General features: G+C 42.8%; 1 protein-coding gene across 1 annotated transcript in view; it reads right to left on the bottom strand.

Annotated features, from left to right (window-relative positions):
- Positions 1-466: 466 nt before the first annotated feature.
- Positions 467-12,151, bottom strand: part of LOC138362388 (prolyl endopeptidase-like) — a 31,053-nt gene continuing 19,368 nt past the window's right edge. Inside the window, exons 7-8 of the mRNA XM_069321056.1 lie at positions 7,534-7,713; positions 467-2,364 (exon numbers count right to left, since the gene is read on the bottom strand). Of these exons, the coding sequence (XP_069177157.1) occupies positions 2,302-2,364; positions 7,534-7,713 (243 nt within the window). The 3' untranslated portion in view covers positions 467-2,301. The remainder of the gene's footprint in view (positions 2,365-7,533; positions 7,714-12,151) is intronic.

Below are 12,151 nucleotides of genomic sequence, written 5' to 3'. Positions count from 1 at the left end.
CGTGCTAAAAAGTTTATCTTTGTCCGCCCTGGATATCTGTGCTGGAGCGTGCTAGCAGAGCGCTTCAAGACCTCACTGTAGGAGTGTGTTAGCAAGAGGGCTGGTGGAGAAGACCTCACCAGAGGTGTTCTCTCCAGAAGTGTGGGGGTTTTATCCCCACATTTGATGCAAACATTGTCAGTATTCAGTGTCCATGTGTCAATGTAATGTATATAGTTTTAATTGTGCTTAATTTATTATAAGTAGAAGTTTGAATTCTATAACTTTAGACAAGTCATTGCATCTCCACCAGGGTTAAGGATTTCTAGACTTGAGATGGATCAGCGAGTAACAAAAAAAAGAATCAGGTTATGGAAAAGATGGTATCAAATAGCCTCGAGTTGAGGGTTAAGAAACCAAAATGCATTCATGCTCAAAATGTTAATTGTTCATGTTTGCTTGAGGGTGTAAGTCAAGGCCAAAAGTATTTACCGTTCCAACCACTTTATTATTTGTCAATGAGGTAACATTAGGGTTTCTTAAATGAAGTAATGTATATAAAAGGCCTGCCATAGTTCTTACCAAACTCAAAATGTCAAACATCAAAAAGTTACTCTTCTTTTAAGAGTAAAATTATCTTTATGGCATAATTTCATGCCTTTTAATCTCAGTGTGTAAGTTAAACTTATTTAGAATAACTGTATTATATGAAATCTTAACATATTTGTCAAAATAATGAAGGTTATCACCATGCAAGTAAATATCAAGGCTATAATACTGTGAAGTTGAAATTTTCTTCACTATGTTTGATGGTGTTAAGTGGTTTAACAGCTGTATATGCCAAACAATGTCACCCCAGTTGTGTTTTCTTTGACGGTGAGTTGACTCTTCCTCAAGGTAATGTGGTGGTGGTCCTGATGTGTGACAAACACACGTTGTTGGCGTTACTGACATGGATTATTTATCTTTGTAAATCATCGCAGCAAGTTTGTGCATGTTATACCTATGTATAATGTGTCACAATTATAACAGAGTATAGTGTATCCCCCATGCCATGGTGACATTATTCTTTCTACTTCTAATACGGGTATTGAGAGTAGTGGGGTTGAGTTACATTATTTGCACTCTCGGAAGAGTGAGCCAGTGATTTAATATGGCTTTGTTAGTGATATTCTTAATTTTCTTATTGCTTGGGTTCTGCATTCAATAATGAAACATAGAGGATATTTAAGATCTAGCATGTTGTAATGGCAACACATTACTAATTCCGTCTTAAATCTTCAGCCATTTATAGTTTATTAGGAAATACAGAAAACCAGCAAAGACAAACAACCAACACAACAAAGCAGAACCAGAACAATGGCTTAGTCTTGAGACAGGATCGGTAGTAAACAACAAACAGTGACTAATAGAATCAGTACTATACAGGATTTTGTGCATAAAACTTTAATTATCATCAATACCCACACAGAGAAATTAACAAATAATCATGGTCACTATGGCAGGATTGTACACAATAGTACACCCAAAAATAATTGTGACATTATTTATAGGTTAACCATACTTAAATTTAGATCAAACAAAATTACAAACATAAGAATCCTTTTTATGTCAAAAACTGTAATAACTCTTATCTGGCAAACAGGAACCAAGGGCAACACTTCATCAATTTAAGGATGCTAACTGCATCACCAAAATAGAAGACAACACTAGGAGAAAATGTGCAGAATCTACAGCTACCAACACACCACTGAACAGGTCAAAGTTATGTTCAACACTATCACCCCTTCTTGCTTTACTTAATACTTATAACACACACTACGGTGGTGCGGTGTTGCCTTCACTGCACTCTCCTTACCCCCTCAACTTTTCACATTTATATGCACAAGTTTGGTGTATTTGATTTAATAAAATAAAGCCCTTGCAGACAAAATATCTACCAATAAAGTCTACTCTCAAATTTAGTATTTCTTAGCACTGTGAGCACCCTGTGCTCTAAGTATACATGCTATTTCTAAAAATATACATTTTAGGACAGTGTTGTGGCATACTTTTTCTTTACCCGTGTTAATTTTACAATTTCGTGTTAATAATATATAAATGATAATACAGTACATTAGGTGTTTCAAAAAACTTTTGGTAAATATAATTCTTACAATGGAAGGAAACAGGCTTTATCCTCAATCTTTGGCATCAAAAGTATGATATTGGCAAATTCACTTGTATCAAAGAAAAGTCAAAGTTACAGATGTTGGAATTAAGAGTATATCTTGTACAATAAGAAGTTACAAAGATGCAACTGGGAGAGCTCCTCGAGGCAAGTCACGACTCTTCCAAGCCCAGAGCCTGCATGATGAAGCAATAGATGTCAGTGTGCTCTTCAATCTGCAAAAGAAATGCAAGGATAATTAGCTCCATTTTCTAGAGTATTTAATGCGCAAGGTTCCAGAACATACTGTAATGTACTGTTTGCATTCCAAGAGTAGATTCTTCCAGAAGCTGCTCTCATTTGTTCCTAGGCTCCCAATTAAGATACAGCGGTACCTTCTTTTACGAATTTTATCCGTTACCGGAGACGTCTCGTAAACCAAAAATTCACAACTCGGAATGATTTTTCTCATCAGACCTAGATAAAACAAGTGTATGCAGCACCACTTGGTAAATAAAATTTAATGAATAAATGCTATGTTATGGAAAGTGTTATGGGGAAAAATAGACCACATACAACCTACAAATTATGTGAAAAAGCTTTAAAAAATTCAGATAAAGAAAGAGATCTGAGGGTGGTTCTAAATAGAAAGCTATTACCCGAGAATGACATAAAGGACACTGTGCGAGGAGCCGACCTCATCGAGATTCCAAGGATCAAGCCTAAGCTACACTTTCCTATTTCACAATTGCTTTTAAATGCATGGATGGTGAGATACTTAAGAAATTGTTCACGACCTTTCTTGAGACCAAAACTGGAAATGTGCAGTGGCTGTGTCGTGCCCATACCTTAAGAAGCACACCAACAAACTGAAAAAGGTGCAATGACATGCAACTAAATGGCTTCTGAAGTTGTAAGATAAATAGCTACGAGTAGAGTTTAGAGGCATTAAATATGTAAAGACTAGAAAACGAAAGAAAAAGAGGCGATGTGATCACTGCAAACAAAATAGTAACAGGAATCAACAAAATGAATAAAGAAGAATTCCTGAGACTTGAAACTTCAAAAACAAAGATTTAAGCCAACTAAACAAAGCTGCCAAAGAAATATATAAGACAATTTACTTTCGCAAACAGAATGGTAGACGGTTGGAACAAGATAGGTGAGAAGGTGGTGGAGGCCAAGACCGTCAGTAGTTTCAGGGCATTATATGATAAAGAGTGTTGGGAAGATGGGACACTACAAGCACCGTTCAAATCCTGTAACTACACTTAGGTAATTATAGAAAAAAACAGCGTTGAATGAAATGAAATGCCATTTTCTGGGTTGAGCCCCGAAAGCTCCCCGAAGTTAATGGACTGATATCCGCTTTATTAGTCTAGAGCATCAGTTACTGTAGTCCCTGTGCCTACCGGGACCCACGAGTCAGAACCTGGTTCCCTCAGAGAGGCGCAGGGAGCAATAGCTTATGAATACTCCACTGTTTGAGAGCATAGCCATGTCTGCCATCGACCAGGAGTATCACCCAGAAAGGTCGGTGAACCATTACAAGCCCCAACTGGTAAAACACTGCATCAAGGCCAAACATAGGCTAAGAACTTCCTCCAAGAGAAAACAACAAACAATCAAATGTTCACTCAACCAGCACGCCTACTCATTTGAGAACCCACCACCCCTGGCGAGGGAGCTCCGCTAGGCGGCCCAAGCACTCACACTGGCAATTCGTAGAGTGATAACAAACCACCAACCAGAGGGAGGGAGGGTGCCAGGGCAACCCGTCCTCTTAAAAATAACGTCACTTTTCGCTGGTATGCGCACTATGGGCAAATTTGGACGTAATTTGAAATGAAATAGACTCACAAAAGTGACGTTCTGTTCCGTTTTCTATTTGAGTCGTCCGGCTTACGCTCAGAGGTTATAAGAGGACACTTTAAATTAAAGTTTTTCATACCGTTTTGAAACTTTATGAGAATTTCCTGCCCACCTAACCTATCAGAGGACCCTTAACTTACTGTTGTTGAAAAAAAAAATCCCAAATTTATTTTCATTTTTTTTTTCATTTTCAAATTACGTCCAAATTCGGCCATACGGGCAAACGGCCAAAAGCGACGTTCTTTTAAAGAGGACAGTTTGGCCAGGGAGTCTCCAGAGCTCATCCCAGAAAATGGCGTTTCATTATATTCAGCGCTGGTTTTCTGAGGCGAGCCCCGTCGGCTCCCTGAAGCTATATACCCGCAGATAAGTAAAACGGGACTTACCCAGGAGGCAGCAGCATCGCATGCCTCATCCATGCCCACCGCCCCTAATGAAAAGGCGGAGTCCAAGGAAAAAGCCTCAAAGAAGGGGGTCTACTGGGAGGATCCACAAGACTTGGCAGGACGATTGGGCTCAACCACCTCTCTATCTGCATTGGATGGGGCAGCCTCCGAAGCCGCCCAAGTCTCTTCCCGAGCTAAACAACGTCCCGACTCCAAAACCCTCAGGTATTTGGGGGCCGGGAACCGAGGGGAGGGGGGAGGGGGGAAACGGGTAAGTTGGAGGGCGACCGGGGAACAAGTCCCATACGACTCTGGGTCATAGGTGTCACCGACCCAACAAGCAGCATGATGGAGGCTGAACCCAGAGACAAGGGCAACGAACAACAATCAAACTCGCAAAAAGCGAGTGGAGACACGGAAGTACTGTACTGAGCCCCTAGGGGTTTACAGGTCCAGCAGGAGGAGGAATCTCAACGGGGAGCCCAGGCACTGGCGTAGCTAAAGCTGGTTAAAGCTGGTAAACTCCATCTAATATCGGGCAAACTGACCCCAGGAAGCCGTGCATGCTACCTTGAGAACCAGAGGAGGCCCACCAAACACAACCTAGGCAAACCTAATCACAAGCTAGGCAGACCTCCAGGAAAAGAAAAAGAAAAATTTGAAACCCTCGAATAACCAGAGGCCAGAGAGAGATATACGGCCGCCACGATTATGCACGCATCACAAAAGAACGTGCACCCCAACCAACAACACCACCACTTCCTTCCCAGGGCCAGACGGAAAGCCCCACGACTCCCACTGAACCCCAAGGGCGAGGTCAATGAGAAGCGACACCAACCTCAACGGGAGTGCAATTCCGAACGTCCCAGGGAAGAAAACCCTGAATACGTAAGGGCAGTACTTACCAGGCGCTTAGGGAAGGTAACCCTAGACGCATGCAGCCCGAGTACTTCTCAGAACACCTGGCCACTGCACAATAATCACACAGCCGGCACAACCACATAGTGGGAAAATCCAGTAGAAGAATGAGGCCAGAGGTTATGTCAGCTCTATACAGCCCCAGTCAACGAACTGTTGGTGTGAGCACTTGAGCCGCCTGGGCGGGGTCCCCTCCCCCCTCCTGGGAAGGGGGGGGAGGTCGCCAATGAGCGTGCACCCTGGTTGAGTGAACATTTACTTATTTGTCATTTTCTCTGGGGAGAAGTTCTTAGATTATGTTTGGTCTTGGGTTGCAGTGTTTTACCAGTTTGGGCTTGTAATGGTTCACCGACCTTTCTGGGTGATACCCCTGGTCGATGGCAGACACGGCTATGCTCTCAAACAGTGGAGTATTCACAAGCTATTGCTCCCTGCGCCTCTCTGGGGGAACCAGGTTCTGACTCGTGGGTCCCAGTAGGCACAGGGACTACAGTAACTGATGCTCTAGACTAATACAGCGGATATCAGTCCATAAGTTTCAGGGAGCCAACGGGGCTAATCTCAGGGAAATCCTCGTGAACAACAGGTTATAGAGTCAAGCTCACGAAACAAAGGTGCCAAAAAAAAAAGTTAGAAAGTTCACTTTTGCAGAGCAGTAGACAGTTGTATAAAAATATGAGAGGGGGTAGATGTCAGTAGTTTAAAAAGTGTCATATACAAAGTGTTCCAGGAATATGGGACATAACAAGGGTAGCTCTCATCCTATAACTACATATGCGCATGCAGAAAACTAACAGTTAGAAAGGTGGGGTCCAAAGGCTAACAGCTCAATCCCGCAGGCAAAAATAGTAAATACACTCACACAACCACATTAGTTTTTTTAATATAGACAAGGTCCATTGTTATTTATTGGCCCATTCAATGTGACAGTATGTTTGTTTAATTTGCAACATATTTGCACTTTAACACAACACTTAACACCAAAATCTTTAGGTCACAACTAATATTACATTACTTCATAATTAATTTTGGTAAATCAAATCTATTCATTTCTTTCTTACAGATTCCGCAAACAAAAGTTGTGGTAAGTAATGGGTGTTATCTCAGACCTTGGGCGTCGGATACAAGGTCATCAACTGGTAAGTAATAGGTGTTATCTCAGACCTTGGGCGTCAGCTACAAGGTCGTCAACTGGTAAGTAATAGGTGTTATCTCAGACCTTGGGCGTCAGCTACAAGGTCGTCAACTGGTAAGTAATAGGTGTTATCTCAGACCTTGGGCGTCAGCTACAAGGTCGTCAACTGGTAAGTAATAGGTGTTATCTCAGACCTTGGGCGTCAGCTACAAGGTCGTCAACTGGTAAGTAATAGGTGTTATTTCAGACCTTGGGCGTCAGCTACAAGGTCGTCAACTGGTAAGTAATAGGTGTTATCTCAGACCTTGGGTGTCAGCTACAAGGTCGTCAACTGGTAAGTAATAGGTGTTATCTCAGACCTTGGGCGTCAGCTACAAGGTCGTCAACTGGTAAGTAATAGGTGTTATCTCAGACCTTGGGCGTCAGCTACAAGGTCGTCAACTGGTAAGTAATAGGTGTTATCTCAGACCTTGGGCGTCAGCTACAAGGTCGTCAACTGGTAAGTAATAGGTGTTATTTCAGACCTTGGGCGTCAGCTACAAGGTCGTCAACTGGTAAGTAATAGGTGTTATCTCAGACCTTGGGTGTCAGCTACAAGGTCGTCAACTGGTAAGTAATAGGTGTTATCTCAGACCTTGGGCGTCAGCTACAAGGTCGTCAACTGGTAAGTAATAGGTGTTATCTCAGACCTTGGGCGTCGGATACAAGGTCGTCAACTGGTAAGTAATGGGTGTTATCTCAGACCTTGGGCGTCAGCTACAAGGTCGTCAACTGGTAAGTAATAGGTGTTATCTCAGACCTTGGGCGTCAGCTACATGGTCGTCAACTGGTAAGTAATGGGTGTTATCTCAGACCTTGGGCGTCAGATACAAGGTCGTCAACTAAGTATTTTCAGTATACAAAAAGATAATCAGTAAGTGCTGCTCTAAATTTCAGAAGATTTAAGGAACTACACATAAGAATTAATGAGAACTCTTTTTAACAACAAAATTTTCCTTGTGATATCTGATATTATATAGAGTACTAGTTTGTTCCAAAGTAATGTACAGGGTATATGTACATATAAACTAATTTACTGCAACAATATTACTTACAATCTTTGCTGTAGGTTTCCCTCCACCATGCCCTGCTTTTGTCTCAATGCGAATAAGGAGTGGATTGGTCTGAGTGGAGTTGTTGCCGAGCTTGAACTGTAACTCCGATATAAACTTGAAGGAATGCAGAGGTACCACTCTATCGTCGTGATCTGCTGTTAACAGTAACGTCGCAGGATACTGCAAATACAAAATAAAGGCACAGTTAACTCCACTGTATTGTATTGTACTATGTCAATAACACTTATCTACCTTAGCTGCAGACCACATTATGAGTTTTGTTCACAGCTGCACAAACAATTCAATACAAATACAGTGACACCTCGGAATACAAATGCTCCTCTTTACGAACTTTTCGGGTTACGAGCCCAATTTTTTCGTAAAATCAAAATCGGGTTAAAAACTTTGCCTCGGGAAACAAAGTTTGTTGATATATGTATGGCCAACCTAGCACGTGGTGGCACGGCGATCGTGCGTCAGTTTACCAGTGCCTTCCGCCTAGTGACAATCACGTCTGAATTCTTTGTAAAGAATTTCAGTGTTTTTTTTATTTTTGGGTATTTGAACATAAAAGTAATTATTATATATCTCACCATGAGTCCCAAGAAAGCCAGTGGTAAGGTTCAAGCCAAGAAAACACATGTGAGAATGACCATAGAGGAAAAACAAAAGATCATTCGTAAACATGAAAATGGTACAGGAGTTGTTGAACCAGCAACGCAGTACAACAAATCTATGTCACTGATATGCACTGTAATTGCTAAGAAAAAGGACATTATGAGTGCTAAAGTGACAAAAGGCATATCAACAATCATGAAACAAAGAACACAAACACTTGAGGATGTTGAAAAGTTGTTATTAATTCACCCAGAGCAAGCTGTAGTAGGCCGTTGTGTTAACCTTTTTAATGACAATGTGATGTCTCACTTCAGACAAGTGTTATACCACAGGGAAAAACAAGTGTCACTAGACAGGTTTTTAGTGAGGAAAAACAAGCAGTGAGCCACAAGCAGGTCCTAGTGGTATGCAGGCAAAACATGCCATAGTGTGTACCCCCAGAGAAGTCATCATTGCCTGATGTTATAATGGAATAATTATATAGTTATAATGGCTGCAACCGCCGACCAAAAGCGGCACAAGACCGAAGAGGCCCAGATACTACTTACAAGGTAGTAAGCAGCCAAAAAGCGCTTGACCTCCAAGAGCCCCGTGCCCGAATGTCAGCCCAAGACAATCTTTCTGGCTACCGAATACTAAGAAGCACAGCAAACTTACGAACGTCGTGGCCACAAGGATAGACCGCAGGCTGACTGGACCGAATAACCCTGTGGACAACCTGGGAGACCCGAATCCTGGAACAGCGAAGGACAGAAACCAGGTCAACCCAAAGCGCGTACCTGGCCACCGAGGCCGTGGCGGGCACGTAATGGCAGAGAGCTGCGACTGGACACAACACATGATGCACCCCTGGCCTAGCCAACCAAGCATCAACAACCCAAGGGGGCCCCTCCGGAAAGCAGAAGTCTCATTCTTTGCCAGAAAAGAAGAAGGATGCAAATCAACAAACCCACCCCCAGGACCAAAAGAGCAGAAACCCCTGTACCGGAGGAGAGGATGAAGCACCCTGACTCGACCCCCAGAGGCCAATGCCAACAGGAAAAACCAACGGATTTTTCGCCTTGGAAAAACAATCCTGAACCGAAGGGGCCACCACAAACCGAGGCGAAGAGTGAAGAGAGAGCACGGAAGCACCAGAGATAACGAGGAGATAACGGAAGCACCTGCTCCAATGACCAGAACAGCTCAGGCAGCACATGAGCAGGCTGGAAGTGAAACAACGTACGAGACAGCTTGTGGAATGATGCGGAAGTAACATCAATGCCGAATGCAAGCTGCAGCGGCTCTGCCAGCGGCACATGACGACGGTCCTGGAACAACCAAAATAGGAAGGACAAAACAACCTGGACAGAGACAAAAGTAAATCTACAAAGGGACAAAAAATAATGGAAGGACCGCCAGGAAATGTCATACTGCCGCAGAGACGAAACACACAGGTGGGACACCATCAATGAAGCCACCTGCTCACCACACAAGTGGGCAGGTGTGGACAAGACTAGAGTCAGAAAGATCAAACGTGAAGACTCGAGAAGAGCGAATCAGCCACGTAACGGACCGGATTGATCTGCTGAAAGAGGCGAGGCCGCAGAAGGACCCTAGGGTTCGGACAACGAGCAAACAGCGCCTGAAACCAAGGCTGGGCCAGCCACCAAGGAGCCAAGAGGACTACTCTTCCTTGGTAAGTTTCCAAGCAAGCTAGGTCCTGGAGCAACAACGGAACTGGGGGGAAGAGGTACAGGTAACCCCACTCGACCTGTCCTGCCACAAGGCATCGACCCTGACGGCCTCGCAGTTGGGAAAGGGTGCCATGTATAACTGGAGATGCCTCGACCACGCCGATAAGAAGAGGTCCACCTCCGTGAGACCGAAAATCTGGCAGACCCAACTGAATGAGTCAGCTTTGACTGTCCATTCCTTGGACAGGGGAATGAACCGCAACAGGCCGTCTGCCAGGACATTGGACACCCCCCAAACATGAACGGCCAGGACAGCCAAACCCTGAGAACTCAGCAGACGAGTCACCAAAGCAACTAACCCCCCAAACCAGACCGCATCAAACCCCCTTGGTTCAGGTAATGAACCACTGAGGAAGCAGTCTGAAAGGAACCAAATCGTCGATCCTCAAGTGACACTGGGCTCTTGATCTGGGGTTCCTCCTTCCCCCTCCCAGGAAGGGGGTGAGTTGCGCAGACATGCGACGTGGCTCGTGTGACGTCATGCTCATTTGTACGTTTCCATTTGGGGAGTTCTGTCCATTCGTTTGTCTTTTTTAGTATTTTTTAACCAGAATAGGGATTTGTTTTGAGACGCTTACCTTTCTGGGTGCCTGGCCTGGTCGATGGCAGACAGAATGCTCCAAATCCCATGTGCATTTCTATAGGGCATTGATCCTCGTGCCTCTCTGAGGGGGTCAGGTTCTGGCTCGTAGTCCCAGGTAGGCCTAGAACTCCATACACAGTGATTGATGCCAAATTGTAATGGTATACATATCAGCCTGGATAGCTCCGGGGAGCCGAAGGGTGTTCCCCCCCAGAAAAATCCAGTTTCTGACCGATTCTCTTTTTTTTTTTTAATATAGTGTGCACAGCTGTCTGTTCTACAATCCCTATAGAATGGATTTATCATAAAATCTAAATGTTTAGTTATCAATATTTTTGTCTAAATTTGGCATGCATAATATATCAAATGCTATATTGACTATTTTTTTTACAGTAAACTATACTGAAAACCTATATTCTAAATCTATGAAAATGAAGATCCTATGCTATTCTGAGAGCATAACAACACTAAATGAACTATTGGTGATATTTTATATTTTTGCAGCCAATTTCAAAATCTGATGTTTTCAATATTCAATTTCATAATTATTTCTTATTTTCTTGTTTTTCAAGTTACGTTGGTATCATTTAGACAAAGCTGGAGCATTTGCTAGTAGATTATGCACACAAAAATTTGAAAACATTTAAGTAAGTTTGAGAAAGCAAGTTCCATGTCCATACATACATGTGTGTATTGTGCCCTTTAAGGGTTAATCTCATTCATTACCAACTTTAGTTTAAAACTACTGTTCACACAAACCACCAGTGGCAGCTACAATTATTTCTGTACTTTTAGCAGAGTTAAACTATTTTATCTTTTCTTTTTTACCTTTATTAAACACATTTCTGTGGATGTTTGTGTATCTTGGGACACCATTTACGATGCCCTCAACTCTCCCTTAAACACCTGGGACGTATCCTAATTGGGGTAACAAAAGGTCTATTCTCTGTGGTGGAGTTCCCACCAGCTAAATTGTAAACATTGCATGTACTGTTGAGGCTAAAAGTCCCTCCAAGCCCGGTAAACTTGGCATGTTCAGTGGAGAACAAGCACCAAAGAATAGGGACGCTGGGGGAAAGGCCTCACTCATTAACCCCTGTACCGCACGCACTGGCATATCTCGTTAGACAGGTGGTGCGCTGACAGAGAAAACTAATTTGTTGGAAAAGCAAATGATTCAAAAGATGCACAGGGCTTACATTTGCCTCCTCAGGCATCCAGTAAATATACGCCGACTTGGAAAAAATGTCGTGGGTATGTAGTAGCCACTGGTAGTACACGCTGCAGCAACTCTCAGCACTGCTGTGCAACTTGTACCCACAGCATCACTTAATATGAGCAACTTAAATAAGTGCAATTATTTTGCAGTGACAGTGTCAAAGAAGATGTGTGTGTGACTGTGATTAAAGACTATGTACAAAATTTAGATATCAGTGAACACAATGCTGGTTATGATGTTCACAGCAGAAGGCAGATATTCACACCACACAGCTACAGTTTCATGCATCTACACATCATGCCCTCATATTCCTTTACAAAATGAACTTGTGGAAAATGATTCACATTCATGAACATTAATCCTCTTCAATTTAATATCCTGAATTCCTTAGCCAAATCTGCCATAGTATTTAAAATATTCTCTCCATCTCTTATATGAATTAAATTTATAAAACTTTTTTGC

Source organism: Procambarus clarkii, chromosome 1 (genome assembly GCF_040958095.1).
Source record: "Procambarus clarkii isolate CNS0578487 chromosome 1, FALCON_Pclarkii_2.0, whole genome shotgun sequence".
Taxonomy (NCBI): Eukaryota; Metazoa; Arthropoda; class Malacostraca; order Decapoda; family Cambaridae; genus Procambarus; species Procambarus clarkii.
This window is presented reverse-complemented; position numbering and strand designations above follow the sequence as displayed.